Source organism: Pseudoliparis swirei, chromosome 20 (assembly GCF_029220125.1).
Source record: "Pseudoliparis swirei isolate HS2019 ecotype Mariana Trench chromosome 20, NWPU_hadal_v1, whole genome shotgun sequence".
Lineage (NCBI taxonomy): Eukaryota > Metazoa > Chordata > Actinopteri > Perciformes > Liparidae > Pseudoliparis > Pseudoliparis swirei.
Genome location: NC_079407.1, coordinates 688,331 through 716,180, shown reverse-complemented (window position 1 = coordinate 716,180; position 27,850 = coordinate 688,331). Strand labels below are relative to the sequence as shown.

At 53.8% G+C, this 27,850-nt stretch overlaps 1 protein-coding gene and 1 non-coding gene across 2 annotated transcripts; both read right to left on the bottom strand.

The window, feature by feature from the left end:
• Positions 1–10,208: 10,208 nt before the first annotated feature.
• trnag-ucc (transfer RNA glycine (anticodon UCC)) lies at positions 10,209–10,280 on the bottom strand. Its single transcript has one exon. It is a non-coding gene; the product is annotated as a tRNA-Gly (tRNA).
• Positions 10,281–17,536: 7,256 nt separating this feature from the next.
• LOC130210434 (olfactory receptor 11A1-like) lies at positions 17,537–18,463 on the bottom strand. The gene has a single exon (XM_056440752.1). The coding sequence runs from the start codon at positions 18,461–18,463 to the stop codon at positions 17,537–17,539; it is 927 nt and encodes a 308-aa protein (XP_056296727.1).
• Positions 18,464–27,850: the final 9,387 nt, after the last annotated feature.

Here is a 27,850-nt window from a genome sequence, read left to right as displayed (position 1 = left end):
GTGGTCCCCATGTGGTCCCCCTCATGTGGCCCCCTCATGTGGTCCCCATGTGGTCCCCTCTGTAGGCCCCCCATGTGGTCCCCTCATGTGGCCCCCCCATGTGGTCCCCTCTGTGGTCCCCTCATGTGGTCCCCCTCATGTGGCCCCCCCATGTGGTCCCCCTCATGTGGCCCCCTCATGTGGTCCCCATGTGCCCCCAGGTGGCCCCTCATGTGGTCCCCCCATGTGGCCCCCCCATGTGGTCCCCTCATGTGGTCCCCCCATGTTGTCCCCTATGTGGCCCCCTCTGTGGTCCCCCATGTGGTCCCCTCTGTGGTCCCCTATATAGGCCCCTCATGTGGCCCCCTCATGTGGTCCCCCCATGTGGTCCCCTCTGTGGCCCCCCCATGTGGTCCCCCATGTGGCCCCCCCATGTGGCCCCCTCATGTGGCCCCCTCTGTGGCCCCCTCATGTGGTCCCCTCTGTAGGCCCCTCATGTGGTCCCCCCATGTGGCCCCCTCATGTGGCCCCCTCATGTGGCCCCCTCATGTGGTCCCCCATGTGGTCCCCTCTGTGGCCCCCTCATGTGGTCCCCCATGTGGCCCCCTCATGTGGTCCCCTCATGTGGCCCCCTCATGTGGCCCCCTCATGTGGCCCCTCATGTGGCCCCCTCATGTGGCCCCTCATGTGGCCCCCTCATGTGGCCCCCCCATGTGGTCCCCCCATGTGGCCCCCTCATGTGGTCCCCCTCATGTGGTCCCCATGTGGCCCCTCTCTTTGCTGCAGACATTACTCCAGTACCTGTGGTACTGATTGTAATGCAGTATTTGTACCTCGTAGTCCAGGTGGTCTTAGTGAGGTCCAGGATCTGGTCTGGTGGTCTTAGTGAGGTCCAGGATCATGAAGTGGTCCTGGACCAGCATCCCTCAGACCAGCTGATTGAGGACCACCATGAGGACCCTGCTGGACTCAGAGGATCCGGAACCAGATTCCTGCGTCTAGTGGATCGTCTTCAGGAGACTTTTAAACGTGTTCCTTTATTACCTTCGCATTGAAAATGCCGGAAGGTTATGTTTTGATCGCCGTGTATTTATTTATTTATATGCGTGTTATTCGCAAATCTCAAAAAGTATTGAACCGAATCGCATGAAATTTGGTGGGATGATTGTTTGTTATCCGGGGACCAGTTGATGAGATTTTGGGATCGATCGGGTCAAGGTCATGGAAAGGTCAAACTCTTTTTTTTTTACCATAGCACGATACATTTTGTCCAATTGGCATGCAACTAATGCCAAAATGTTCATAATTCAATGCCCAATCTTGTGATATGCGAAGGTATGCGCTCTACCGAGTGCCCCTTCTAGTTATTAAAGCTTCCGTCTCACTTCCTGTCTTCGTGTCTCACTTCCTGTCTGTGGCTCAGACTAAGGTTAAAGAGGTTGTGGTCCTGAAGACCAGAACCAGGAGGACCCTTTGAAACAGACCACAGCAGTAAAAAGACAAATCAAGTTTATTGTGAGCTGAGTGACATCATCGGTCACATGACCAGGTCACATGACCAGGTGATATACAAAAGGGGGGCGGGCTGGACCTGGTCTCAGTACTGGAAGCTTCTCTTGGTCTGGATGTCGTCCAGGATCTGCTGCAGCTCCTCGTCTTCAAAGCGCCCCTCCAGACTGAGAGCACAGGACGGACACAAGGTTATTGGTCCGGTCCGGGCCCGGTCCACATGGGTCGGACTCACCTGGGGATCAGGGCCTTGGCCTCCTCGGCGGCTTCTGGACACAAGTTGGCCAGACTGGCCAGCTCGAACTTATGGAGCTTCTTCTGCAGCAGGAGGCTGAAACAGAGGGTCCACATGAGACCCGGTCCACAAGAGACCGGACCACAAGAGACCCGGTCCACATGAGACCCGGTCCACAAGAGACCGGACCACAAGAGACCCGGTCCACAAGAGACCGGACCACAAGAGACCGGACCACAAGAGACCCGGTCCACAAGAGACCGGACCACAAGAGACCGGACCACAAGAGACCCGGTCCACAAGAGACCCGGTCCACATGAGACCCGGTCCACAAGAGACCGGACCACATGAGACCCGGTCCACATGAGACCGGACCACAAGAGACCCGGTCCACATGAGACCCGGTCCACATGAGACCCGGTCCACAAGAGACCCGGTCCACAAGACACCCGGTCCACATGAGACCGGACCACAAGAGACCCGGTCCACATGAGACCCGGTCCACATGAGACCCGGTCCACATGAGACCGGACCACATGAGACCGGACCACAAGAGACCCGGTCCACATGAGACCCGGTCCACATGAGACCCGGTCCACAAGAGACCGGACCACATGAGACCCGGTCCACATGAGACCGGACCACATGAGACCCGGTCAATAAGAGACCCGGTCAATAAGAGACCCGGTCCACAACACAAGAGACCAGTCCCGACCGGTCCACATGAAGTAAGACACCCGGTCCACAAGACACCCGGTCCACAAGACACCCGGTCCACAAGACACCCGGTCCACATGAGACCGGACCACAAGAGACCCGGACCACAAGACACCCGGTCCACATGAGACCGGACCACAAGAGACCCGGTCCACATGAGACCCGGTCCACAAGAGACCGGACCACATGAGACCCGGTCCACAAGAGACCCGGTCCACAAGAGACCCGGTCCACAAGAGACCCGGTCCACATGAGACCCGGACCACAAGAGACCGGACCACATGAGACCCGGTCCACATGAGACCCGACCACATGAGACCCGGTCCACAAGAGACCCGGTCCACATGAGACCGGACCACAAGAGACCCGGTCCACATGAGACCCGGTCCACAAGAGACCCGGTGGGTCCACATGAGACCCGGTCCACAAGAGACCCGGTCCACAAGAGACCCGGTCCACATGAGACCCGGTCCACATGAGACCCGGTCCACATGAGACCCGGTCCACAAGAGACCCGGTCCACAAGAGACCCGGTCCACAAGAGACCCGGTCCACATGAGACCGGACCACATGAGACCCGGTCCACAAGAGACCCGGTCCACATGAGACCCGGTCCACATGAGACCCGGTCCACAAGAGACCCGGTCCGCACGAGACCCGGTCCGCACGAGACCCGGTCCGCACGAGACCCGGTCCGCACGAGACCCGGTCCACATGAGGACCGGACCACAAGAGACCCGGTCCACAAGAGACCCGGACCACAAGAGACCCGGTCCACAAGAGACCAGGTCACATGAGACCGGTCCACAGAGACCCGGTCACATGAGACCCGGACCATGAGACCCATAGAGAACCCGGCGGCGGACCCAAGAGACCCGGTCCACAAGAGACCCGGTCCACATAAGACCCGGTCCACAAGAGACCCGGTCCACATGAGACCCGGTCCACAAGAGACCCGGTCCACAAGAGACCCGGTCCACATGAGACCCGGTCCACAAGAGACCCGGTCCACAAGAGACCCGGTCCACATAAGACCCGGTCCACATGAGACCCGGTCCACAAGAGACCCGGTCCACAAGAGACCCGGTCCACAAGAGACCCGGTCCACATGAGCCCGGACCGGTCCACATGAGACCCGGTCCACATGAGACCGGACCACAAGAGACCCGGTCCACAAGAGACCCGGTCCACATGAGACCGGACCGGTCCGCATGAGACCCGGTCCACATGACACCCGGACAGTCCATGGGTCCGCAACCAGTCACATGAGACGGACCCGGTCCACACCAGTCCTGACACCAGTCCGCATAAGACCCGGTCCGCCGGGTCCACATGAGACCGGACCGGTCCACATCAGACCAGACCGGTCCGCACAAGACCGGACCGGTCCACACGAGACCGGACCGGTCCGCATGAGACCGGACCACATGAGACACGGTCCGCCGGGTCCACATGAGACCGGGTCCACATGAGGACCGGTCCGCATGAGATCCGGTCCGCATGAGACCAGACCGGTCCACATGAGACCCGGTCCGCCGGGTCCACATGAGACCGGACCGGTCCGCATGAGACCAGACCGGTCCGCATGAGACCAGACCGGTCCGCCGGGTCCACATGAGACCGGACCGGTCCGCATGAGACCCGGTCCACATGAGACCCGGTCCACATGAGACCCGGTCCGCCGGGTGCACGAGACCGGTCCGCATGAGACCCGGACCGCTCCACATGAGACCAGGTCCACATGAGGACCGGACCGGTCCGCATGAGACCAGACCGGTCCGCATGAGACCGGACTGGTCCGCATGAGACCAGACCCGCCCGGGTCCCTTGAACGGACTGAGTCACATGGACCCGGTCCCATGAGACCGGTCGCATGAGACCAGTCGCATGGTTCCCGGTGAGAGACTGACCGGGTCCACATGACGGACCCGGTCCGCAGACGAACCGGTCCAGATACCGGACGGTCACGAGACCAGGTCCACATGAGTCCACATGAGACCCGGTCCACGCATGAAGTTGATCCACTTGGTCCACATGAGACGGACGGTCCGCATGAGACCAGACATACGAGACCGGGTCCAGGCGCAGTGGCGGTTTCGTCCATAGGGGCGCTAGGGGCCGCCCCTTAAATTTGAGATGAAAAAAAGAAACAAAAAATCCTGTCAAAAACATGATATATAAATCATTTAAATAGTAATATACCGTGTTGTACACTAAATGTGTGTGGGAGACCGTCAGCCTGTCAACAACCATTAGTTAATGTGAAAAATATAATATATCGCCATTATCACGGAAAGCCCTCCCTTTCGAGGCGATCTAGCGTGTGTGCGCATCGAGAAAACAGCTGTTTCAGTCGTTTAGCCAGCCCGGGCGGCTTCTCATTAGCGGATGAAACAGGAATCTTGGGTTCGCAAAATGTGTATGCGCTGGTGGACCCGTATGTTCCTCAGCCCATGGAAACAGTGTTGCCCGGTCCTTGGTTGTCCTGCAGAATCGGGCTACTTTAGGACCTAGGTGAAATAACTGTTTAGGAAAACTGCTTTTAATCGGGGGATTCAAGGGGTTTCTTTGTAGGAAAAATAATTTGGGAAAATAACCAAAGCTTGTTGGCTTTAAAAACCAGTGCTAGGGGGTTTGGGTACCAGCCGGTGCCCAAAATTGGGGGTTCCAATCCCGGTTTTACCCCGGGAACCGGGGGAAAATTTCGGGGTTTTCCCCGGGCCTTTTTTCCATTTTAAATTTGAAAAAACTTTGTTGTGAACCCCCCCGTTTGGTTTTTCTCCGCCCTTTAAACAGTTCCCGGGGTTTAAACCCCAAAGGCTGGGCCTGGTTACTATAACCCTTTGGAGAACCCGGTAGGTTAAAAGCTGAAGGGTTCCCGGGGCCCCTGAAACGGGGCCCCGGAAAAGGAAAAAACGGCAGGGCCGTTTTCCCTATCGTTTTAAAAATCCTTTGCATTCAAAAAACCAAAGAAATTAAATTTTTGGGGAAATTTTAACCATTTGGGGTGGTTTGGGGTGGGGGTTAAAACGAGGGAAGCGCCCAAACTCCCGGGTGGGGCAAACTGCTAGCAAAAATGTTGTTGGGTCCACGGCCCGGTTTTAAACCCCCTTTAACCCGGGAATATTGACGGAGGTAAAGAGGGGCCCCCACTTTTTTCAGGAAACCTCCCCCGGGGGGCAGGGGGCCCCAACCTTTTGTAAAAGGGGGGTTACTTAGTCCCTTAAATTGGTTTTTTTTCCCTTTTTTTTCCCCCAAACCGGGACGGGAAAACCCTATAAAGGGTTTAATTACAAACTTCAACAATAAAGGAGAACTTGGAGTTAACAGCTGAATGGGTTGTCAGTGGGTCCCTGTTTTTGGCCCTTTAAAAAAGGGGAAATGGCCAAAAAACGGTTCAAAAAAAACCCTTCCCCCGGTAAAGAAAAGGGACCGGTTTAACCGGGTTTTGGAAAAAACCAAAAGATACCCTTTTCCCTAGGGTTTGGGCCGGGCCCCAAATTTTGATTTCTGATTTTTTGGGCCCCTTTTTGGGGTGGTTTTTACAAACCCTGGCCCAACCCCTGTTCCCAAGCTCCGAACCCCCAGCAAAAGTTTCAGGTTTATGTTGTTTTGGGTGTTCCCCGGGCTTTAAAAAACTTTGGGTTTTCTACACCAAAACCTTTTTCCTCAGTTATTTCAAAAAGGCCCAAAAAAAAAAGGGACCCGAAAACCCCCTTTAAAACCCTCCCCAAAGCCGACCCGGGAATGAACCGGAGGTCCCTAACCCCTTGCAAAGGACCCCCTTAAAACGGAGGTCCCATGAGAATTCCCCTTTTTTTTCCCCGGGCCACCAAAGTCCGGGACCTGAAACCTCCCCGGACCTACCAAAGGGGGGGTCCACAGAAACCCCTTCAGACCCCCTAAAGCCCCCAATCGGCCGCCCCCTTTCCCCCCCAAAAGGGTGGAGGCCCAATCCCCAACAGCCCCAAAAAACCCGGGACAGAGGCCTTTTTGAAGGGGCCCAAAGGCCCGAAACCCGTTTTGAAAAACCCCCCAACCCTCCCCAAGAATAAGAAAAAGGCCCGGACCGGGCTGAGACCTTTCCCCAGAGGTTATGGGGAAAAGTTTGACCCCTTTAAGAGAGGAGGCCCCAAAAGTCCCCAGAAATGGCCCGGCCCGGGCCCCAAAGAACCAGGTCCCTTTTTTGGGCCATTTTGCCCGAACCTCCCAGGAGGTGAAACCCATTTTCCCCGAAACCCAACCCCGTTCCCTTAAAGCCGCCTCCTGAACCCCAGCCCCCAAAAACCGGGGAAGGTTGGGACCCCGGTTGGGACGGCCCGGTTTTTGAAAAACCCGGTTTTTTTAAACCCCCACCCCAAAACCTTTTTCTTTTCCTTTTGAAGGGATTTTTAAAGCGGGCCCCAAAAAAACACCAGCCCCACGTCCGCCGCCCCGGTCCCTGGCCCGGTCCCAGAGCCCGACCCGGTTTCCCCCTTGAGCCCGGAAACCGGCCCATGGACCCCTTAAGGACCCTCCACTTGGGGGGAAAAATACATAAAAAACCCGGGGCCAGACCAAGTCCGGGGGTGGGGGTTGGGGGGGTTGGGGAAAGTAAACCCGGTGAGGACCCAGGCCCGAACCCCTGACGCCCAGTCCCAAGCCGGCGGTTCCCCGCCCGACCTCCCCGGGGAAAGGCCCGGGGGCCCCCGGGGACCCGGTCCCCCAGCCGGCCCAGAGGGCGGACTTTAGGAAAACCCCGGGCCGGGGCAGCCTCCCAGGACCCGGTCCGCCAACCCGGCCAATTTTTGGGGGAAAACCCCTCAGACCCCTTTTTCCCGGGCCCTAAAGGGGTCCCAAAAAACCATTGGAGATAATGAAGGAAGGTTAACATTAAAACCCTTTTTTAAAAACCCGTTAAGGACCCGGCCCCAAAATTTTTGGGCCCGGCCGGTTCCAAACCAACCCATTGGCAGACCCGGTATTCGAAGGGGCCGAAACCCTTTCCGCCCCAAAGGTGCAAGAAACCGTAGGGGCCACAAAAAACCAAAGGGCCGTTTTGGGCCGGGCCCCCGGGGTTTAGGACCCTTTTTCCCCGAGAAGGTTTTTCCCACAAAACCCCAGTCCAAAAACCCCTTTTATGGTCTCGCTTGGGCTAACACTGTGGGTTTTGTTTTGGTTTGGAAATTACCCTTTTTTGGAAAATTTTGTTTTTGTGTTTTTTATGTTAAAACTATTGTTAAAAATTTTTACCCTTTAAAAAAAGTGTGAGCCGTCCCTTCACTTCCAAAGCCGCCCCTTCCCGGCCCCTTTTAAAACCCAGGTTTAAACCCCTTTTTCCTTTTACGCACAGCTTTCCTTTCCAACAGGGAACCCCGAGGAAAGGTCTTCCAGGAAACCCCCGGGCCGGTTCCCGGGTGGCTTTTTCCCCGGGTTTCCCAAAAACTTCCACCTTGAAACAAGAATTGCTGGGTTGTTCCCCAAAAAAGCGCCCCCCACGGCCCTGGTTTCCCCCTTTACAAAAGGTTTTAAAACCTAATTTTTAATTTTAAGTTTCCCCCCCAAAAACGATGAAAATTTTTAAATTTTTAATTTGGGGGGCGCAGAGAAAAAGGGCGGTGACCCGGGCCTTGGAAAATTTCCCCTTTAAAATTCCCAGGCCCCCTGGAATTTTTTGGGGGGGGACCCCCCACCCAATGCCAAAAAAAAGACTTAAACTTTAAAAATTTTTTCCCAAAGTTCCCTTGGGCCTGCTCTCCCCCTGGCCCAAACTCCGCCCTACTTAAATTTTCCGAAAAAATTTTTTTTGAAAAACAACAAGCGTTTGTTCCAATTCCAAACCAGGAGTAATTTTTTGGGCTATACATCCTAAGTCTTTTCTCTTTTCAAAAAATATATTGTGGAAGGGGCATGGCCCAAAACTTTTTGGGGGGGGTTTCCCTTTTTTTTGGGCCCCCCTTTGGGAAAAAAAAAAAAAACTTTAGGGTTTTTCAGTTGGGCCCGAAACCTTAAAAGCCCAAAATTTGTGGAATTTGAACCTCCTCTTTCCCTTCCTTTTCTTTTTTCCTTTTTCTTTTTTCCCTTTTCCCTTTTCCCCTCTTTTTCTAAAAAACAAAACGAAAAAGTCGGCTTTTAAAAATTTTTAGTTTTTTTTAGGGGGCCAAGACTTTAATAAAGCATGTGAAAAAAAAAGGGCTTTTCGTCTGAAATTTGGCTCAAACTGGACTTCCTTCAATCTGCCCACAAATGTGTGGCTTCCAATAACCATAATTGATTCAATTTCACAAAAATGTTACCCACTAAAGCTGATGCAATTACATCTAATAAGTTAGGCGCAGGCTATAGGTGCTTGCCTTGTGACCCGAGACCTGATGTTCCCATTTCCATTCACATGAATAACACCAGGCGCGATGCACAGACATTTTGAAGCAGGTACTCAAACCAAAAAGAGGGCACCTAATGCCAAAAAAAAATTCTGACAGAGTTGAAGCATTAGCATCAATACACTGATAATGCTGTCCTTGACCTGCGTCTCCTCTGGGCAGCATCAGACCACTAGCTTACATTTTCTTTATGAATAAAGATGAATTATTATATTGCAACAACAGTACAAGCGTTCTGATTGGCTAATGGGTCTTCATGCCAGCCACGTATTGCCCTCCTCGCTGGTCTGATACGGATCCGTGTGCCCTCTTACGTCATTTTTTCAAAATGAGCTATATTGATGAACCAGTGCCAAAGGAAACAGTGCTCCTCAAGCTAAGGCCGCCTCCATTTTGGCCCGGCCCTCTGAACAATACCAGAGAGGCATTATGATTTTTTCCAGTCTGGCCACGCAAATCCCTCAGAACTTAGCAACCCGTTATTTCTTTTAGAATGGAATAAGAACTCTCTCTCTTTCTCTCTCCTCTCTCTCTCTCTTTTCTCTCTCTTCTCTCTCTCCTCTCTCTCTTCTCTCTCTCTCTCTCTCCTCTCTCTCTTTTCTCTCTCTCTCCTCTCTCTCCCTCTCTCTACTCTAACATAACTAACATCAAAGTAAACAGCTGACGAGGCTTTTTAAATCCACAGATTTCGTGAGCAGCGGGTTTTGTTTATAAGGGACACATTTGATGCATAGACATATGTTCATGTAGTTAAAGCGCCACTAGTGGCGAAACTGAACTTTGTCGAATCTGCCCCAAACTTGTATTTGCTTGCGTTACAAGTCTGACGGCCGAGTGAAGGAATCCGACCGGTAGCGGAGTGACGAGGACCCGTTAAACGGCCTGATATGCGACGCTGTACAGCTTGACAATGTATTATTATTATTATTATTATTATTATTATTATTATTATTATTATGTTGTACTTGATGGTAATACTAGCGTCTATAAATATACTGTATATACACAGTAAACACATGAAATATACCTGGTGTTGTACCCGCAATGAAGACAACATACTCTGAAAATATTGAAGTACTTTGTTGTTTGACTTTATGTTTCTGTGATTGTAATATTTCCTTTGAAAAGAAAGATGTACGTTATGAGTGAGTGTTTATAATAAATAACATTATTACATTGTTTTATTGAGAGCACTTCAAGTCTATCAGCTTCTAAAAGTCCACAACTATAGGATTATATGTTATAATAAATATTATTAAGTTTAGTTTTACTTACACAATCGGATAGTTTGTTCTACATGCTTTAAAAAGGTTGCTCCCTAGATATAACAATCACAAGATGATCACAACAACACACAATAAATATGGAAGCGAAATAAAAGATCCGTCGACTTGACAAACAGATGATGCGTTGGCCGGGAATCGAACCCGGGTCAACTGCTTGGAAGGCAGCTATGCTAACCACTATACCACCAACGCTCTCATGGTGGTGTAGGAACCAGACCAACTTAAATAACAAACTCTAGTGGACATGAGGACATAGGAGACATGAGAACTGTAGTGGACATGAGGACAGAGGAGACATGAGGACTGTAGAGGACAAGAGGAGACATGAGGACTGTAGTGGACATGAGGACAGAGGAGACATGAGGACTGTAGAGGACAAGAGGAGACATGAGGACTGTAGTGGACATGAGGACTGTAGAGGACAAGAGGAGACATGAGGACTGTAGTGGACATGAGGACAGAGGAGACATGAGGACTGTAGAGGACAAGAAGAGACATGAGGACTGTAGTGCACATGAGGACATAGGAGACATGAGGACTGTGGTGGACATGAGGACAGAGGAGACATGATAACTGTAGTGGACATGAGGACATAGGAGACATGAGGACTGTGGTGGACATGAGGACACAGGAGACATGAGAACTGTGGTGGACATGAGGACAGAGGAGACATGAGAACTGTGGTGGACATGAGGACTGTAGTGGACATGAGGACAGAGGAGACATGAGGACTGTAGAGGACAAGAGGAGACATGAGGACTGTAGTGGACATGAGGACATAGGAGACATGAGAACTGTAGTGGACATGAGGACAGAGGAGACATGATGACTGTAGAGGACAAGAAGAGACATGAGGACTGTAGTGGACATGAGGACATAGGAGACATGAGGACTGTGGTGGACATGAGGACAGAGGAGACATGATAACTGTAGTGGACATGAGGACATAGGAGACATGAGGACTGTGGTGGACATGAGGACACAGGAGACATGAGAACTGTGGTGGACATGAGGACAGAGGAGACATGAGAACTGTGGTGGACATGAGGACAGAGGAGACATGAGGACTGTAGAGGACAAGAAGAGACATGAGGACTGTAGTGGACATGAGGACATAGGAGACATGAGGACTGTGGTGGACATGAGGACAAGAGGAGACATGAGGAATGTAGTGGACATGAGGACATAGGAGACATGAGAACTGTAGTGGACATGAGGACAGAGGAGACATGAGGACTGTAGAGGACAAGAAGAGACATGAGGACTGTAGTGGACATGAGGACATAGGAGACATGAGGACTGTGGTGGACATGAGGACAGAGGAGACATGATAACTGTAGTGGACATGAGGACATAGGAGCTATGGGACTGTGGTGGACATGAGGACTGGGAGACATGAGCTATGGTGGACATGAGGACAGAGACATAGAGACATGACATAGGGACACCAAGGAACGCAGGGATTGTGGTGACATGAGGACAGAGGAGACATGAGAACTGTGGTGGACATGAGGACACAGGAGACATGAGGACAGAGGAGACATGAGGACATAGGAGACATGAGAACTGTGGTGGACATGATTTGGGAGACATGAGCAGAGACATGGAGACATGGAGACATGAGGACTGGTGGACATGAGACACAGGAACATGAGAACTGTGGTGGACATGAGGACACAGAACATGAGAACTGTGGTGGACATGAGGACAGAGGAGACATGAGGACATAGGAGACATGAGAACTGTGGTGGACATGAGGACACAGGAGACATGAGGACAGAGGAGACATGAGACAAGACATGAGAACTATGGTTGTGAGGACTGGGAGACATATGGAACAGAGAGAACATGGACATAGGAGACATGAGGACTGTGGTGGACATGAGGACACAGGAGACATGAGAACTGTGGTGGACGTGAGGACAGAGGAGACATGAGGACATAGGAGACATGAGAACTGTGGTGGACATGAGGACACGGGAGACATGAGGACAGAGGAGACATGAGGACATAGGAGACATGAGAACTGTGGTGGACATGAGGACACAGGAGACATGAGGACAGAGGAGACATGAGGACATAGGAGACATGAGAACTGTGGTGGACATGAGGACACAGGAGACATGAGAACTGTGGTGGACATGAGGACAGAGGAGACATGAGGACATAGGAGACATGAGAACTGTGGTGGACATGAGGACACAGGAGACATGAGGACAGAGGAGACATGAGGACATAGGAGACATGAGGACTGTGGTGGACATGAGGACACAGGAGACATGAGAACTGTGGTGGACATGAGGACAGAGGAGACATGAGAACTGTGGTGGACATGAGGACAGAGGAGACATGAGGACTGTAGTGGACATGAGGACAGAGGAGACATGAGGACATATTTTTTGGATATATTTCTTTTATATTTCATATTTATTTATTTGCTCTTCAACAACATCAATTTCATCTTTTAAAAAACGCTGCTGCGTCCCCCGTGGTAACCATGGCGACAGCAGAGCGTCCTCCCATGATGCATTGCGTGAGACCTAATTGGCCGCTTGGAGGAGCTGGAGCCTCCAGAGCGCCCAGTGTCCACAGAGTCCTCTGGGCTCAGCCTGGTGCTGCCTTCAGTCCTCCAGGACTCATTACTGGCACCTCCTGTCTCCTCTGTCCTCTCCGTCCTCATGTCTCCTCTGTCCTCGTGTCCTCTCCGTCCTCATGTCTCCTCTGTCCTCTCCGTCCTCATGTCTCCTCTGTCCTCGTGTCCTCGATCCTCATGTCTCTGACTCTCCCGTCCTCATGTCTCCTCTGTCCTCTCAGTCTCATGTGTCCTCTGTCGATATTCCATCATCTCATGTCTCCTCTGTCCTCTCCGTCCTCATGTCTCCTCTGTCCTCTCCGTCCTCATGTCTCCTCTGTCCTCTCCGTCCTCCTGTCTCCTCTGTCCTCGTGTCCTCTCCGTCCTCATGTCTCCTCTGTCCTCGTGTCCTCTCTGTCCTCATGTCTCCTCTGTCCTCAAGTCCTCTACAGTCAACTCCTCTGTCTCCTCTGTCCTTGTGTCCTCTCCTTCCTCATGTCTCCTCTGTCCTCAAGTCCACTACAGTCAACTCCTCTGTCTCCTCTGTCCTCGTGTCCTCTCCGTCCTCATGTCTCCTCTGTCCTTAAGTCCTCTACAGTCAACTCCTCTGTCTCCTCTGTCCTCGTGTCCTCTCCGTCCTCATGTCTCCTCTGTCCTCAAGTCCTCGACAGTCAACTCCTCTGTCTCCTCTGTCCTCAAGTCCACTACAGTCAACTCCTCTGTCTCCTCTGTCCTCGTGTCCTCTCCGTCCTCATGTCTCCTCTGTCCTCAAGTCCTCTACAGTCAACTCCTCTGTCTCCTATGTCCTCGTGTCCTCTCTGTCCTCATGTCTCCTCTGTCCTCAAGTCCTCGACAGTCAACTCCTCTGTCTCCTCTGTCCTCAAGTCCTCTACAGTCAACTCCTCTGTCTCCTCTGTCCTCAGGTCCTCGACAGTCAACTCCTCTGTCTCCTCTGTCCTCAAGTCCTCTACAGTCAACTCCTCTGTTTCCTCTGTCCTCATGTCTCACCTGTCATCAGCTCGTCCAGTGAGTGGTAGTAGTAGTAGTGGTAGCAGTGGTGGTGGCAGTGGTGAGTGGTGGTGGTGTGGTAGTGGTAGTGGTAGTGGTGGTGGTGGTGGCGGTCAGTGGTGACAGTGGCAGTGGTGGTGTAGTGGCAGTGGTAGTGGCAGTGGTGGTGTGGTGGCAGTGGTAGTGAGTGGCGGTGGTGGTGGTGGCAGTGGTGGCAGTGAGTAGTGGTGGTGCTGGTGGTGGTGGTGGTGATTGAGTGGCAGATAGTGGTGGTGGTGGTGGTGGTGGTAGTAGTGTTGGTGGTGGTGGTAGTGGTGGTGGTGGTGGTGGTGGTAGTGTTGGTGGTGGTGGTGGTGAGTGGTGGTAATTGAGTGATGGTGCTAGGTGGTGGTGGCGGTGGTGGTGGTGGTGGTGGTTGCTGGTGGTGGTGGTGGTGGCAGTGGTGGTAGGTGGTGAGTGGTGGTGGCTGGTGGTGGTGGTGGCAGTGGTGGTGGTGGTGGTGGTGGTGCTGGTGGTGGTGATGGTGGTGGTGGTGGTGGTGGCGGTGGTGGTGGTGGTGGTGGTGGCGGTGGTGGTGGCAGTGAGTGGTGGTGGTGGCGGTGGTGGCAGTGGTGGTGGTGGTGGTGGTGGTGGTGGTGGTAGTGGTGGTGGCAGTTGTGGGTGGTGGTGGTGGTGGTGGTGGTAGTGGTGGCAGTGGTGGTGGTGGTGGCGGTGGTGGTGGTGGTGGTGGTGGTGGTGGTGGTGGCGGTGGTGGCGGTGGTGGCGGTGGTGGTGGTAGTGGTGGTGGTGGCAGTGGTGGTGTGTAGTGGTGGTGGCCAAGCAGTGGTAGTAGAAGTTGTGATATGATGGTGGGCTGAAGGCCAGTGGTGGTGGTGGCGGTGGTGGTGGTGGTGGTAGCGGTGGTGGTGGTGGTGGTGGTGGTGGCAGTGGTGGTGGTGGTGGTGGTGGTGGTGGTGGCAGTGGTAGCAGTGGTGGCGGTGGTGGTGGTGGTGGTGGTGGTGGTGGTGGTGGTGGTGGTGGTGGTGGTAGGTGGTGGTGGTGGTGGTGGTGGCGGTGGTGGCAGTGGTGGTGGCGGTGGTGGCGGTAGTGGTGGTGGAGTGGTGGTGGTGGTGGTGTACGGTGAGTGGTGGTGGCAGTGGTGGTGGTGGTGGCAGTGGTGACAGTGGTGGCAGTGGTGGTAGTGGTGGCAGTGGTGGGTGGTGGTGGCAGTGGTGGTGCTGGTGGCAGTGGTGGTCAGAGTGGTGGTGGTGGTGGTGGTGGTGGCAGTGGTGGTGGTGGTGGTGGCAGTGGTGGCAGTGGTGGTGAGTGGTGGTGGTGGTGGCAGTGGTGGTGGCAGTGGTGGTGGTAGTGGTGGTGGTAGCAGTGGTGGTGGTGGTGGTGGTGAGTGGTGGTGGTGGTGGTGGTGGTGGTGGCGGTGGTGGTGGTGGTGGTGGCAGTGGTGGTGGTGGTGGTGGTGGTGGTGGTGGTGGTGGCGGTGGTGGTGGTGGTGGTGGTGGTGGTGGTGGTGGTGGTGGCGGTGGTGGTGCAGTGGTGGCGGTGGTGGTGGTGGTGGTGGTGGCGGTGGTGGTGGTGGTGGTGGTGGCAGTGGTGGTGGTGGTGGTGGTGGGTGGTGGCGGTGGTGGTGGTGGTGCGGTGGTGGTGGTGGCGGTGGTGGCCGGTGGTGGTGGTGGTGGTGGTGGTGGTGGTGGTGGTGGTGGTGGTGGTGCTAGTGCAGTGGTGGTGGCAGTGGTGGCGGTGGTGGTGGTGGTGGTGGCGGCAGTGGTGGTGGTGGTGGTGGTGGTGGTGGCGGTGGTGGTGGTGGTGGTGGTGGTGGTAATTGAGTGGTGGTGGTGGCGGTGGTGGTGGTGGTGGTGGCGGTGCTGGTGGTGGTGGTGGTGGTGGTGGTGGTGGCTAGTGGTGGTGGTGGTGGTGGTGGTGGTGGTGGTGCGGTGGTGGCGGTGGTGGTGGTGGTGGTGGTGGTGGTGGCGGTGGTGGTGGTAGTGGTGGTGGTGGTGGTGGTGGTGCTGGTGGTGGTGGTGGTGGTGACAGTGGTGGTGGTGGTGGTGGTGGCTGCGGTGGTGGCAGTGGTGGTGGTGGTGGTGGTGGTGGTGGTGGCGTTGGCAGTGATGGTGGCGGTGGTGGTGGTGGTGGGTGGTGGTGACGGCTGGTGGCAGTGGTGGGTATTGGTAGCAGTGGTGGTGGTGGTGGTAATGAGTGGTGGTGGTGGTGGTGGCTGCAGTGGTGATGGTGGTGGTGGTGGCAGTGGTGGTGGTGGTGAGTAGTGGTAGCAGTGGTGCTAGTGGTAGTGGTAGTGGTGCCGAGTGGTGGTACTAGTGGTGGTGGTAGTGGTAGTGAGTAGTAGTAGTAGTAGCAGTAGGAGTAGTAGTAGTCATTATCATCATCATCATCGTCATCATCGTCGTCATCATCATTATCATCATCATCATCATCATCATCGTCATCATCTCTCTGACCAACCAGCTCTCTGGACTTCAAGATGTCTTCAAGACATAAAACATGAGGAGCTGAAACTTCTTGAAGTGAAACTGACAAACTGAAGTGATTGACTGAGCAGCTCAGAGGTCAGAGGTCAGGTGAAGTGGTTCCTGTAGACCACATCGCCCTGGCACCAACACCCTGTAGAGGACCTCTGTTCTCCTGGATCAGGACTTGACCTTTAAGTCCACGTGAAGAACATCTCAAGGACTCTTTGATTCATATCTTCATACCCTTTTAGCCTTCTGGCCTTCATAACCTTTAGCATACCCTTCATAACCTTCTAACTTCCTGTCCTGACACCCCCCCCCCCCGACACCGACCTCCTTCACTACATTAAATTACTTTTAGCTGAGACTTTTATCCAAAGGGACTTACAGAAAGTTCATTCAACTGAGAGAACTAACTCAGAACCTCAGACATTCTCTTTTTTAAAACACTTACAACTTATTTACTTGAATATGGTATGTGATGTATCTTCTTTTTTACTATAAATATTTCTGTTTTCACATATAAAGTGTCTTTAAATACCTTTAAACAAAAAACAATATTATTAAAATGATTAAGTGTGTGTTCGTGATGCAACGCATGGCAACGTAAATCACATCTCATGTGCTCTCACGTTCTGTCCACCGAACTCAGATGTCTTATTCCAGATTAAATTGAATTGAATTTTAAGTTTAAATGAATCCTCTTTGCATTCTGATCTGGTCCTCTAAAAGGTTCTGGGAGTCCAACACTCGGCAATGCGCGGCTCTTTTTATATCGTCTCAGTTTCACTCTGTTTCTGTCAGTCATTTATTCTAAATACACTACGGCACATTTGTAATTTGTTATTTTCAATGGACTCAATCTGGCTGAAGCTGTTGAGTGTTTCTCTTCAGGGGGTTCATCACCATGTGGGTTCATTCAGAGGCTCACGACTCGTCTTCCAGATGACGGGCCTTCAGAGAGACGTGAACACATGATTCCAGCTGACGTCACTCAAAGCATTCATGGTGTCGTCTCGTGACTCTGGACACCCGTCAGAGGAGCTCCTCCAGCGGACTCCAGTGGAGGGAACACTCAGCATGTTGGGATCCTGTTCCAGGGAAACCGGTTCTCTGAGGTCACCACTCGGCTTCACGGCCAACTGCATGTGAACTTCTACGGCTGAAACTCGTGATCTCCACCTCACTGCCGATGAGGAAGAGCGTCTTGTACCTCTTCCTCACTTCAGACACAAACATCACACAGTCAATCAAACGAAGCACACCAACATCACAGATACACACATGACACACACACACATTACACTCGAGGCGTCATTAGTGTGGACCCTGTTGAAGTCAGGAGGCATTTATTTATTGCTTTTCATGGGTGTAAAACTGAGTTGAACGAACATGTTTGATTCCTACATTTTACCAGACAAGATACGTTTACATATGATGCGTATTTTGGAAATATTCAGGCCGTATATCACCGGGGTGAAGAGAGGCTGGCATGTCAGGAAGTACAAGGATAAAAAAATGCCCAACACATTGGGGACATTGCTCATATTAAACCTGCTCTGTAATATCTGAAAACAACTAGCGAAGGAGAAGTTGAGCAGGGAGGCGAGGTGAGGGGTGCAGGTACTGACCGCTTTCTGCCGGGTCTGTTTGGACCCAGAGAAACAAACTCTCAGGATCTTCACGTACGAGTAGAAGATGAGAACCAGAGGAACGATGATGGAGACGACCGTGTAAAGGAGTCCATAGATGTTGTTCACTCGGGTGTCGGAGCAGGCCAGCTTCACGATGGAGTAGTTTCCACAGTAAACTTTGTCGATGACGTTCCCACACAGCTGCAAACGAGCACTCAACGAGATCAACACGAGAATACCAACAACTGGGAATAACCAGGTTACACCAATGAGCACGGCCACCTTGTTATAGGTCATACGGCTGTTGTACTGGAGAGGATAACAGATGGCCAGATACCTGTCATAAGACATGATGGCTAAGTTGAGAAACTCTACACAAACATAAGTGTACACACAGAAAATCTGCAGGAAACAAAGTGGAGCATAAACCGTGTGAAAGTCTGAGAGGATCTGAACCAGAAGGAATGGAAACAACCCTGTGCTCCCAAACAGCTCATTCACACACAGGCTGCAGAGGAAAAGGTACATGGGTTCATGTAAGCTTCTGTTCATGCAGATCACCACGATGAGCAGCACGTTGGTGAACACAACCAACATGTACAGACACATGATGATGATAAAGGATAAGTACTTGAGAAGCCCCGTGTCAAAGTAGGCACTTAACGTGAAGTATGGAAGCTGCGTGGCGTTGAACATCCTCCTGAAAACAACAACAACACGGGATGACCTGCGTCACGAAGAGACGTCTGAATGTGGCTTACACTTTGAAGGCGTAGAACTGTGTGCAGATAAAAGATGTTAACTGTCGTCGGTCAACAAACAACATGAATACATTATCAAGAAATCAAAGTAGAAACATTTCTCAAATGTCCCGTTCTCTAACAGACATGTGAAGGGAAGACGAGCAGCTCATGACCTCTGAGTCCTGACGTCCATCGTCTGCTTCTCTTAACTTCATCGTGGAGCGACGCCCACAGCAGGATGACTTCATTATCTAAGGACCTTATTGGTTGAGACTGATTTCTTTCTTTCAATCATTTTATTTTACGTTTTTACAAGTTACACCAGATAATCAAAAACGAATAAATACAAAATTACAAAACAACCAACTATACGGACAATCAGACAAGGAAAAAAAAAAAAAAAAAACACATAAATGATAACTCATCATCTTCCTAATTGAACCAACTATAACCATCATTCACAGAGTCACTTGGGTCCCAAGATTGCAAAACCTCTTCTTATGGTTTCGGCATCGTCCTCGCCAATAAAATCCATAAAAGGATTCCAGAGGGAAAATAACCCGTTTATATCTCCTTGGAGGACGTGCGTGAGTCTTTCCAGTGGCAGCAGCTGGAGGACATTGTGAAGCCAACTACAGACAGACGGGGTGGTGCTGTCCATCCACTGCTGGAGGACAGACAGACGGGGTGGTGCTGTCCATCCACTGCTGGAGGACAGACGGGGTGGTGCTGTCCATCCACTGCTGGAGGACAGACAGACAGACGGGGTGGTGCTGTCCATCCACTGCTGGAGGACAGACAGACAGACAGGGTGGTGCTGTCCATCCACTGCTGGAGGACAGACAGACGGGGTGGTGCTGTCCATCCACTGCTGGAGGACAGACAGACGGGGTGGTGCTGTCCATCCACTGCTGGAGGACAGACAGACGGAGTGGTGCTGTCCATCCACTGCTGGAGGACAGACAGACAGACGGGGGCCGAGTGTAGCCGAGGATACAGATGAGAGGATTGAGCTCAATAGGACATTTTATTATAGAAAATATTTGGTTCCCAATTTCAATCCAAAAGTTATTAATTTCCGGGCAGAGCCAGATTAAATGCACATACGTTCCCACATGCTGCTTCTTAAACATACGCCTGAACAGTCTTTATCATATTTGCTCCTCGTATATGGGGTAGTTTGTAATTTATGTATAATTTTAAATTGAATTTCTTGTGATTTGTAACTACTACATATTTGTTTACTATTTAGCATGATTGTTTTCCATTGGTAATTGTAGTTTTAAGATCCTGTTCCCATGATTGTCTGCTGCTGTGAGGACTTCATTAACTGAAGGAGAGCAGTTTATAATAAATAGAGCTTGTTTCTCCTCTTCAGCTGGCAGACTTGGTGGATCACGGACTCAATCAGCTCTGGTCCGCGACCTTCTTTGTTTTGGGGTACAGAGTTTAAGAAACTACGAATTTGTAAGAAACGGAAAACCTGTGTTTTGGGTAGCCCATACTCATCCTGAAGTTGCTTAAAAGACTTTATGGTACCACTTTTATCGAGGTCATTTTTCACCTGGATTCCATGTGTGTTCCATTCTTTAAAACCATGGTCAATACAGGAAGGGATAAAATTGGGGTTATTAACAATCGGTGCATAAAAAGAGTATTTTCTCTCGATTGAAAACATCTTTTTGACCCTATTCCATGTGCTTAGAATGTTACTTACAATGAAGTTGTCACTAGTGCCTATTGTTTGTTTAACAGTATTTAAGAAAGGTGCACTTGATAATGACTTACATCCTTGCATTTCCAAGTCCAACCATATTGATTTGGCGTCTTGTGCCACCCATTCAGATACGTTTTTCAGTTGTATTGACCAGAAATAATACTGAAAATGTGGTACTGCTGAGGAGATCAACAAGTCTAGTGTCATTCATAGTCACAGCGCCACCTACTGGCAACAGGAAGTCTGTGACAAACAGGATCTGTTTTACATGACATTAACATGATGTTGTCTACACTTGTTTTATATATTTTATATATAAATATATTATAAGAAAAGTAAAACAATAAATCACATTCACACTATTTGCATAGAGGTTTTTTCAAAGAAGTTTAACAGGTAATAATGATCTCTCTAATACCTATTTTATGTCACTGAGAATACGTCTGAAACATCTTAACTCAGACACATCGATGGGGAACACTGCTGCTGGGAGACGAGTGGGACACAAATCATTACAAAACAGCTTTGTGTTCATAATTGTTCATATGCAAAGGTAATATAAGTTTTTGCATGCTATTTACTTTTTGTGTTATTTTTGTTTTTGGTAAATTGTCTCATTGTGCTCGTGTTGCGTTTGAGGACCTCGTTAAGAAACAAATGGTATCTCTAGTGTTTAATCTTAATAAATAATGTCCATATATATTGAATTGCTGTCTATGATCTTAACACATATTCATTGTCATTATGTTACGTTCGTGAACTGAAGAAGAGGAGGACGATGTTTCGGTCACATTCGTGACGATGAGATTTTAATTACATTTTTTATTTCAAGTACAGATATGGTTGTAGGAGTGTGTACTGTAGATATAGACACAACACTAAGTAAAATACACATTTTGTTACATATATTATCAAGCATTCGTCCTCTTTGGAGACCGTGGCTCCAGGTCTCATGTCCAGGAGCTCCATGTCTGCCTCTTGATGTCCCGAAGGTTTGTCTTACGAATGGCAAAGCAGGAGGAAATGCTGGTGGCAGATCCAACTCACAGGAGTCCCTTCCTGTCTCGGCGGGAGGAAGGTTGCAGTCACAACTCTCTTGACCCTGTGAGTCACTTTCCACCCATCTGTAGTCATTGAGGAGCAGTGGGCTGCGGTGAAGACCGGGAGCAACCGGGGGTTCAGTGCCTTGCTCAAGGACATGAACTCTGGGTCAACAAACCCCATCCATCCGAGATCAAATCATTGCAGAAGAAGCATGTTGGGGCGCTTGGTTCACGCCGTGAGGGCCCACAGGGATCTCTGGCTGTTGTGAAGAGAAGACGTGTCTCTATTGGAGGAATGCTACAACGATAACGCTAACAGAAATGTAAGGAACACAAAATTAGTGTTTGTACAAATATTTTTCAGGGTTACAAGTGTGAAGGAAATATATGTATGTAGGCCTATATAACATATATTATTTATTTTTCCATTATACCTAATAATCGTGAGGGTGACTTTACTCACAATAATTTAGGAAAGGAATATAATGCACGATGCTTCTTCCTTTTCTTTGTGTTGGATGGTGAACTTTACTCGTGGCGTGATGAGGAAACACAACGGAGACGTCTGTAGCAATGAAAGAAGAATAAAACCTTCATAAAACTTTGCTGTCGAACTTCTTGAGGGGTTTTCTGTTGACATCATCGTTAGGTTTGTGTTGTCTCAGAGCGGTCTGAGGGGAGGTCATTATCAGCCTCCTGTGGACCTGTGGACCAGTGCTGAGGTCTGATCGGCCTCCTGTGGACCAGTGCTGAGGTCTGATCGGACTGATTGGTCTCAGAAGGAATTAGTGGAAGCAGTGTCTGATGTGATGGGGCCTGAAACATGTTGACATGACGTGACCTTTGACCTGAGAGTAGAGTGATGTTTCCCGAGAATAATCTCGTTTCCAGAACACATGAGAGATGCCAAAAGTCTCCACGCCTCCAGAACTAGGGCTCGGCAAAACTGAAGTAAAAAAGGATGAAGACCAGGAACACCAACTGAAAGCTCAGATCAGGTGGCGATCCACCGCAGCCTCTCGTCTTCAGGCCCTCCATCAGCCTCTCACTGACCGGAACCTTCTCCAGAACTACTGGAGCCTTTGGAGTGAACAATGGATACTCAAGAACCGCAAGACCCTTTTCAAGGACTAGCTACGAGGTCATTGTCAAGCACCAAACCATCTGACCAACTAGAACTAAGAACTAGTAGAATGAGTAGAACCAATAGATTTAGAAGAACTAGAAGAACCAGTAGAATCAGAAAACCGAAAGAACTAGTACAATCAGAAGAGCCAGAAGAATCAGTAGAATCAGTAGAACCAGTAGAATCAGTATTATACTGATTCTACTGGTTATACTGATTATACTGTATAACCAGCAGAATCAGTTCAATCAAAAGAAACAGAAGAACTAGAATAACCAGAAACCCTTGAACAGAACATGATGGACCATACAGTCCGGCCTCCAGCCTCTTGCCGCCTCCGGCCTCTTGCCGCCTCCGACCTCTTGCCGCCTCTGGCCTCTTCCTGCCTCCGGCCTCTTGCTGCCTCTGGCCTCTTGCTGCCTCTGGCCTCTTGCTGCCTCTTGCCGCCTCTGGCCTCTTGCCGCCTCCGGCCTCTTGCCGCCTCCGGCCTCTTGCCGCCTCTGGCCTCTTGCTGCCTCCGACCTCTTGCTGCCTCTTGCCGCCTCCGGCCTCTTGCCGCCTCCAGCCTCTTGCCGCCTCCGACCTCTTGCTGCCTCTGGCCTCTTGCTGCCTCCGGCCTCTTGCTGCCTCTTGCTGCCTCTGGCCTCTTGCTGCCTCTTGCCGCCTCTGGCCTCTTGCCGCCTCCGGCCTCTTGCCGCCTCCGGCCTCTTGCCACCTCCAGCCTCTTGCCGCCTCTTGCTGCCTCTTGCTGCCTCTGGCCTCTTGCTGCCTCTTGCTGCCTCTGGCCCCTTGCCACCTCCGGCCTCTTGCCGCCTCCAGCCTCTTGCTGCCTCCAGCCTCTTGCCGCCTCCGACCTCTTGCTGCCTCCTCCAGCCTCTTGCTGCTTCTGGCCTCTTGCTGCCTCCGGCCTCTTGCTGCCTCTGGCCTCTTGCTGCCTCCGGCCTCTTGCTGCCTCCGACCTCTTGCCGCCTCCAGCCTCTTGCTGCCTCTGGCCTCTTGCTGCCTCCGGCCTCTTGCTGCCTCTGGCCTCTTGCTGCCTCTGGCCTCTTGCTGCCTCCAGCCTCTTGCCGCCTCCGGCCTCTTGCCGCCTCCAGCCTCTTGCCGCCTCTTGCTGCCTCTTGCTGCCTCCGGCCTCTTGCCGCCTCCAGCCTCTTGCCGCCTCCTGCCTCTTGCTGCCTCTGGCCTCTTGCTGCCTCCGGCCTCTTGCCGCCTCCAGCCTCTTGCTGCCTCCGGCCTCTTGTCGCCTCCAGCCTCTTGCTGCCTCTGGCCTCTTGCTGCCTCCGGCCTCTTGCTGCCTCTGGCCTCTTGCTGCCTCCGACCTCTTGCCGCCTCCAGCCTCTTGCTGCCTCTGGCCTCTTGCTGCCTCCGGCCTCTTGCTGCCTCCAGCCTCTTGCCGCCTCCGACCTCTTGCTGCCTCCGGCCTCTTGCTGCCTCTGGCCTCTTGCTGCCTCTGGCCTCTTGCTGCCTCCAGCCTCTTGCTGCCTCCTCCAGCCTCTTGCCGCCTCCGACCTCTTGCCGCCTCCAGCCTCTTGCTGCCTCCGGCCTCTTGCTGCCTCCGGCCTCTTGCTGCCTCTGGCCTCTTGCCGCCTCTGGCCTCTTGCCGCCTCTGGCCTCTTGCTGCCTCCTCTTGCTGCCTCTGGCCTCTTGCTGCCTCTGGCCTCTTGCTGCCTCTGGCCTCTTTCTGCCTCCGGCCTCTTGCTGCCTCCGACCTCTTGCCGCCTCCAGCCTCTTGCTGCCTCTGGCCTCTTGCTGCCTCCGGCCTCTTGCTGCCTCTGGCCTCTTGCTGCCTCTGGCCTCTTGCTGCCTCCAGCCTCTTGCTGTCTCTGGCCTCTTGCTGCCTCCAGCCTCTTGCCGCCTCCGGCCTCTTGCTGCCTCTTGCTGCCTCTGGCCTCTTGCTGCCTCCGGCCTCTTGCTGCCTCTGGCCTCTTGCTGCCTCCAGCCTCTTGCTGCCTCTGGCCTCTTGCCGCCTCCAGCCTCTTGCCGCCTCCGACCTCTTGCCGCCTCCAGCCTCTTGCCGCCTCTGGCCTCTTGCTGCCTCCGGCCTCTTGCTGCCTCTGGCCTCTTGCTGCCTCCGGCCTCTTGCTGCCTCTGGCCTCTTTCTGCCTCCGGCCTCTTGCTGCCTCCGACCTCTTGCCGCCTCCGGCCTCTTGCTGCCTCCGGCCTCTTGCTGCCTCTGGCCTCTTGCTGCCTCCAGCCTCTTGCTGTCTCTGGCCTCTTGCTGCCTCCAGCCTCTTGCCGCCTCCGACCTCTTGCCGCCTCCGGCCTCTTGCCGCCTCCAGCCTCTTGCCGCCTCTTGCTGCCTCTTGCTGCCTCCGGCCTCTTGCCGCCTCCAGCCTCTTGCCGCCTCTTGCTGCCTCTTGCTGCCTCTGGCCTCTTGCTGCCTCCGGCCTCTTGCCGCCTCCAGCCTCTTGCTGCCTCCGGCCTCTTGCTGCCTCCGGCCTCTTGCTGCCTCCGGCCTCTTGCTGCCTCTGGCCTCTTGCTGCCTCCGGCCTCTTGCTGCCTCTGGCCTCTTGCTGCCTCCGACCTCTTGCCGCCTCCAGCCTCTTGCTGCCTCTGGCCTCTTGCTGCCTCCGGCCTCTTGCTGCCTCCAGCCTCTTGCCGCCTCCGACCTCTTGCTGCCTCTGGCCTCTTGCTGCCTCTGGCCTCTTGCTGCCTCCGGCCTCTTGCTGCCTCTGGCCTCTTGCTGCCTCCAGCCTCTTGCTGCCTCCTCCAGCCTCTTGCCGCCTCCGACCTCTTGCCGCCTCCAGCCTCTTGCTGCCTCCGGCCTCTTGCCGCCTCTTGCTGCCTCTGGCCTCTTGCCGCCTCCGGCCTCTTGCCGCCTCCAGCCTCTTGCCGCCTCTTGCTGCCTCTGGCCTCTTGCTGCCTCCGGCCTCTTGCTGCCTCTGGCCTCTTGCTGCCTCCGGCCTCTTGCTGCCTCTTGCTGCCTCTGGCCTCTTTCTGCCTCTGGCCTCTTGCTGCCTCCGACCTCTTGCCGCCTCCAGCCTCTTGCTGCCTCTGGCCTCTTGCTGCCTCCGGCCTCTTGCTGCCTCTGGCCTCTTGCTGCCTCTGGCCTCTTGCTGCCTCCAGCCTCTTGCTGCCTCTGGCCTCTTGCTGCCTCCAGCCTCTTGCCGCCTCCGGCCTCTTGCTGCCTCTGGCCTCTTGCTGCCTCCGGCCTCTTGCTGCCTCTGGCCTCTTGCTGCCTCCAGCCTCTTGCTGCCTCTGGCCTCTTGCTGCCTCCAGCCTCTTGCCGCCTCCGGCCTCTTGCCGCCTCCAGCCTCTTGCCGCCTCTTGCTGCCTCTGGCCTCTTGCTGCCTCTGGCCTCTTGCCGCCTCCAGCCTCTTGCTGCCTCCGGCCTCTTGCTGCCTCTGGCCTCTTGCTGCCTCCGGCCTCTTGCTGCCTCTGGCCTCTTGCTGCCTCCAGCCTCTTGCCGCCTCCGGCCTCTTGCCGCCTCCAGCCTCTTGCCGCCTCTTGCTGCCTCTGGCCTCTTGCTGCCTCTGGCCTCTTGCTGCCTCCGGCCTCTTGCTGCCTCCGACCTCTTGCCGCCTCCAGCCTCTTGCCTGCCTCCGGCCTCTTGCTGCCTCTGGCCTCTTGCTGCCTCTGGCCTCTTGCTGCCTCCAGCCTCTTGCTGTCTCTGGCCTCTTGCTGTCTCTGGCCTCTTGCTGCCTCAGCCTCTTGCGCCTCAGCCTCTTGCTTCCGCCTCTTGCTGCCTCTTGCTGCCTCTTGCTGCCTCTGGCCTCTTGCTGCCTCTGGCCTCTTGCTGCCTCCGGCCTCTTGCTGCCTCTGGCCTCTTGCTGCCTCCAGCCTCTTGCCGCCTCTGGCCTCTGGCCTCTTGCTGCCTCTGGCCTCTTGCCGCCTCCAGCCTCTTGCCGCCTCTTGCTGCCTCTGGCCTCTTGCTGCCTCTGGCCTCTTGCTGCCTCTGGCCTCTTGCTGCCTCCAGCCTCTTGCCGCCTCTTGCTGCCTCTTGCGCCTCTGCCTCTTGCCGCCTCTTGCCGCCTCTGGCCTCTTGCTGCCTCCGGCCTCTTGCTGCCTCTGTCCTCTTGCCTCAGCCTCTTGCCGCCTCAGCCTCTTGCCTCAGCCTCTTGCTGCCTCCAGCCTCTTGCCGCCTCCGACCTCTTGCCGCCTCCGGCCTCTTTCCGCCTCCAGCTTCTTGCCGCCTCTTGCTGCCTCTGGCCTCTTGCTGCCTCCAGCCTCTTGCCGCCTCCGGCCTCTTGCCGCCTCCAGCCTCTTGCTGCCTGCCTCTAGCCTCGCCTCTGGCCTCTTGCTGCCTCCGGCCTCTGCCTCCTGCCTCTGGCCTCTTGCTGCCTCCAGCCTCTTGCTGCCTCCGGCCTCTTGCTGCCTCCGGCCTCTCCTCTTGCCTCTGCCTCCGGCCTCTTGCCTGCCTCCAGCCTCTTGCTGCCTCCTGGCCTCTTGCTGCCTCAGCCTCTTGCTGCCTCCGGCCTCTTGCTTCCTCCAGCCTCACTGCTGCCTCTGCCTCAGCCTTGCCTCCAGCCTCTTGCTGCCTCCGCCTCTTGCCGCCTCCGGCCTCTTTCCGCCTCCAGCCTCTTGCCGCCTCTTGCTGCCTCTGGCCTCTTGCTGCCTCCGGCCTCTTGCTGCCTCTGGCCTCTTGCTGCCTCTGGCCTCTTGCCTCCTCTTGCTGCCTCAGCCTCTTGCTGCCTCCGGCCTCTTGCTGCCTCCTCCGACCTCTTGCTGCCTCCGGCCTCTTGCCTCCGGCCTCTTGCCGCCTCTTGCTGCCTCTGGCCTCTTGCTGCCTCCAGCCTCTTGCCGCCTCCGGCCTCTTGCCGCCTCCAGCCTCTTGCCGCCTCTTGCTGCCTCTGGCCTCTTGCTGCCTCTTGCTGCCTCTGGCCTCTTGCCGCCTCCAGCCTCTTGCCGCCTCTTGCCGCCTCCGGCCTCTTGCTGCCTCTTGCTGCCTCTGGCCTCTTGCTGCCTCCGGCCTCTTGCTGCCTCTGGCCTCTTTCTGCCTCCGGCCTCTTGCTGCCTCCGACCTCTTGCCTCAGCCTCTTGCCTCTGGCCTCTTGCCTCAACCTCTTGCCCTCTGGCCTCTTGCGCCTCCAGCCTCTTGCCGCCTCTGGCCTCTGGCTGCCTCTTGCTGCCTCAGCCTCTTACCGCCTCCGGCCTCTTGCCGCCTCCAGCCTCTTGCCTCTGCCTCTTGGCCTCTTGCTGCCTCTGGCCTCTCTGCCTCCGGCCTCTTGCCGCCTCTTGCTGCCTCCCTCTTGCTGCCTCAGCCCGACCTCTTGCCGCCTCCAGCCTCTTGCCGCCTCTTGCTGCCTCTGGCCTCTTGCTGCCTCTTGCTGCCTCCGGCCTCTTGCCGCCTCCAGCCTCTTGCTCTTGCTGCCTCGCCGCCTCAGCCTCTTGCTGCCTCCGGCCTCTTGCTGCCTCCGGCCTCCTGCCTCCAGCCTCTTGCTGTCTCTGGCCTCTTGCTGCCTCTTGCTGCCTCTTGCTGCCTCTGGCCTCTTACCGGCCTGCCCGCCTCTGGCC

Bases quoted from the DNA above. Each gene is read 5' to 3' on its own strand.
- LOC130210434 (XM_056440752.1), bottom strand. From the start codon at position 18,463: ATGTTCAACGCCACGCAGCTTCCATACTTCACGTTAAGTGCCTACTTT.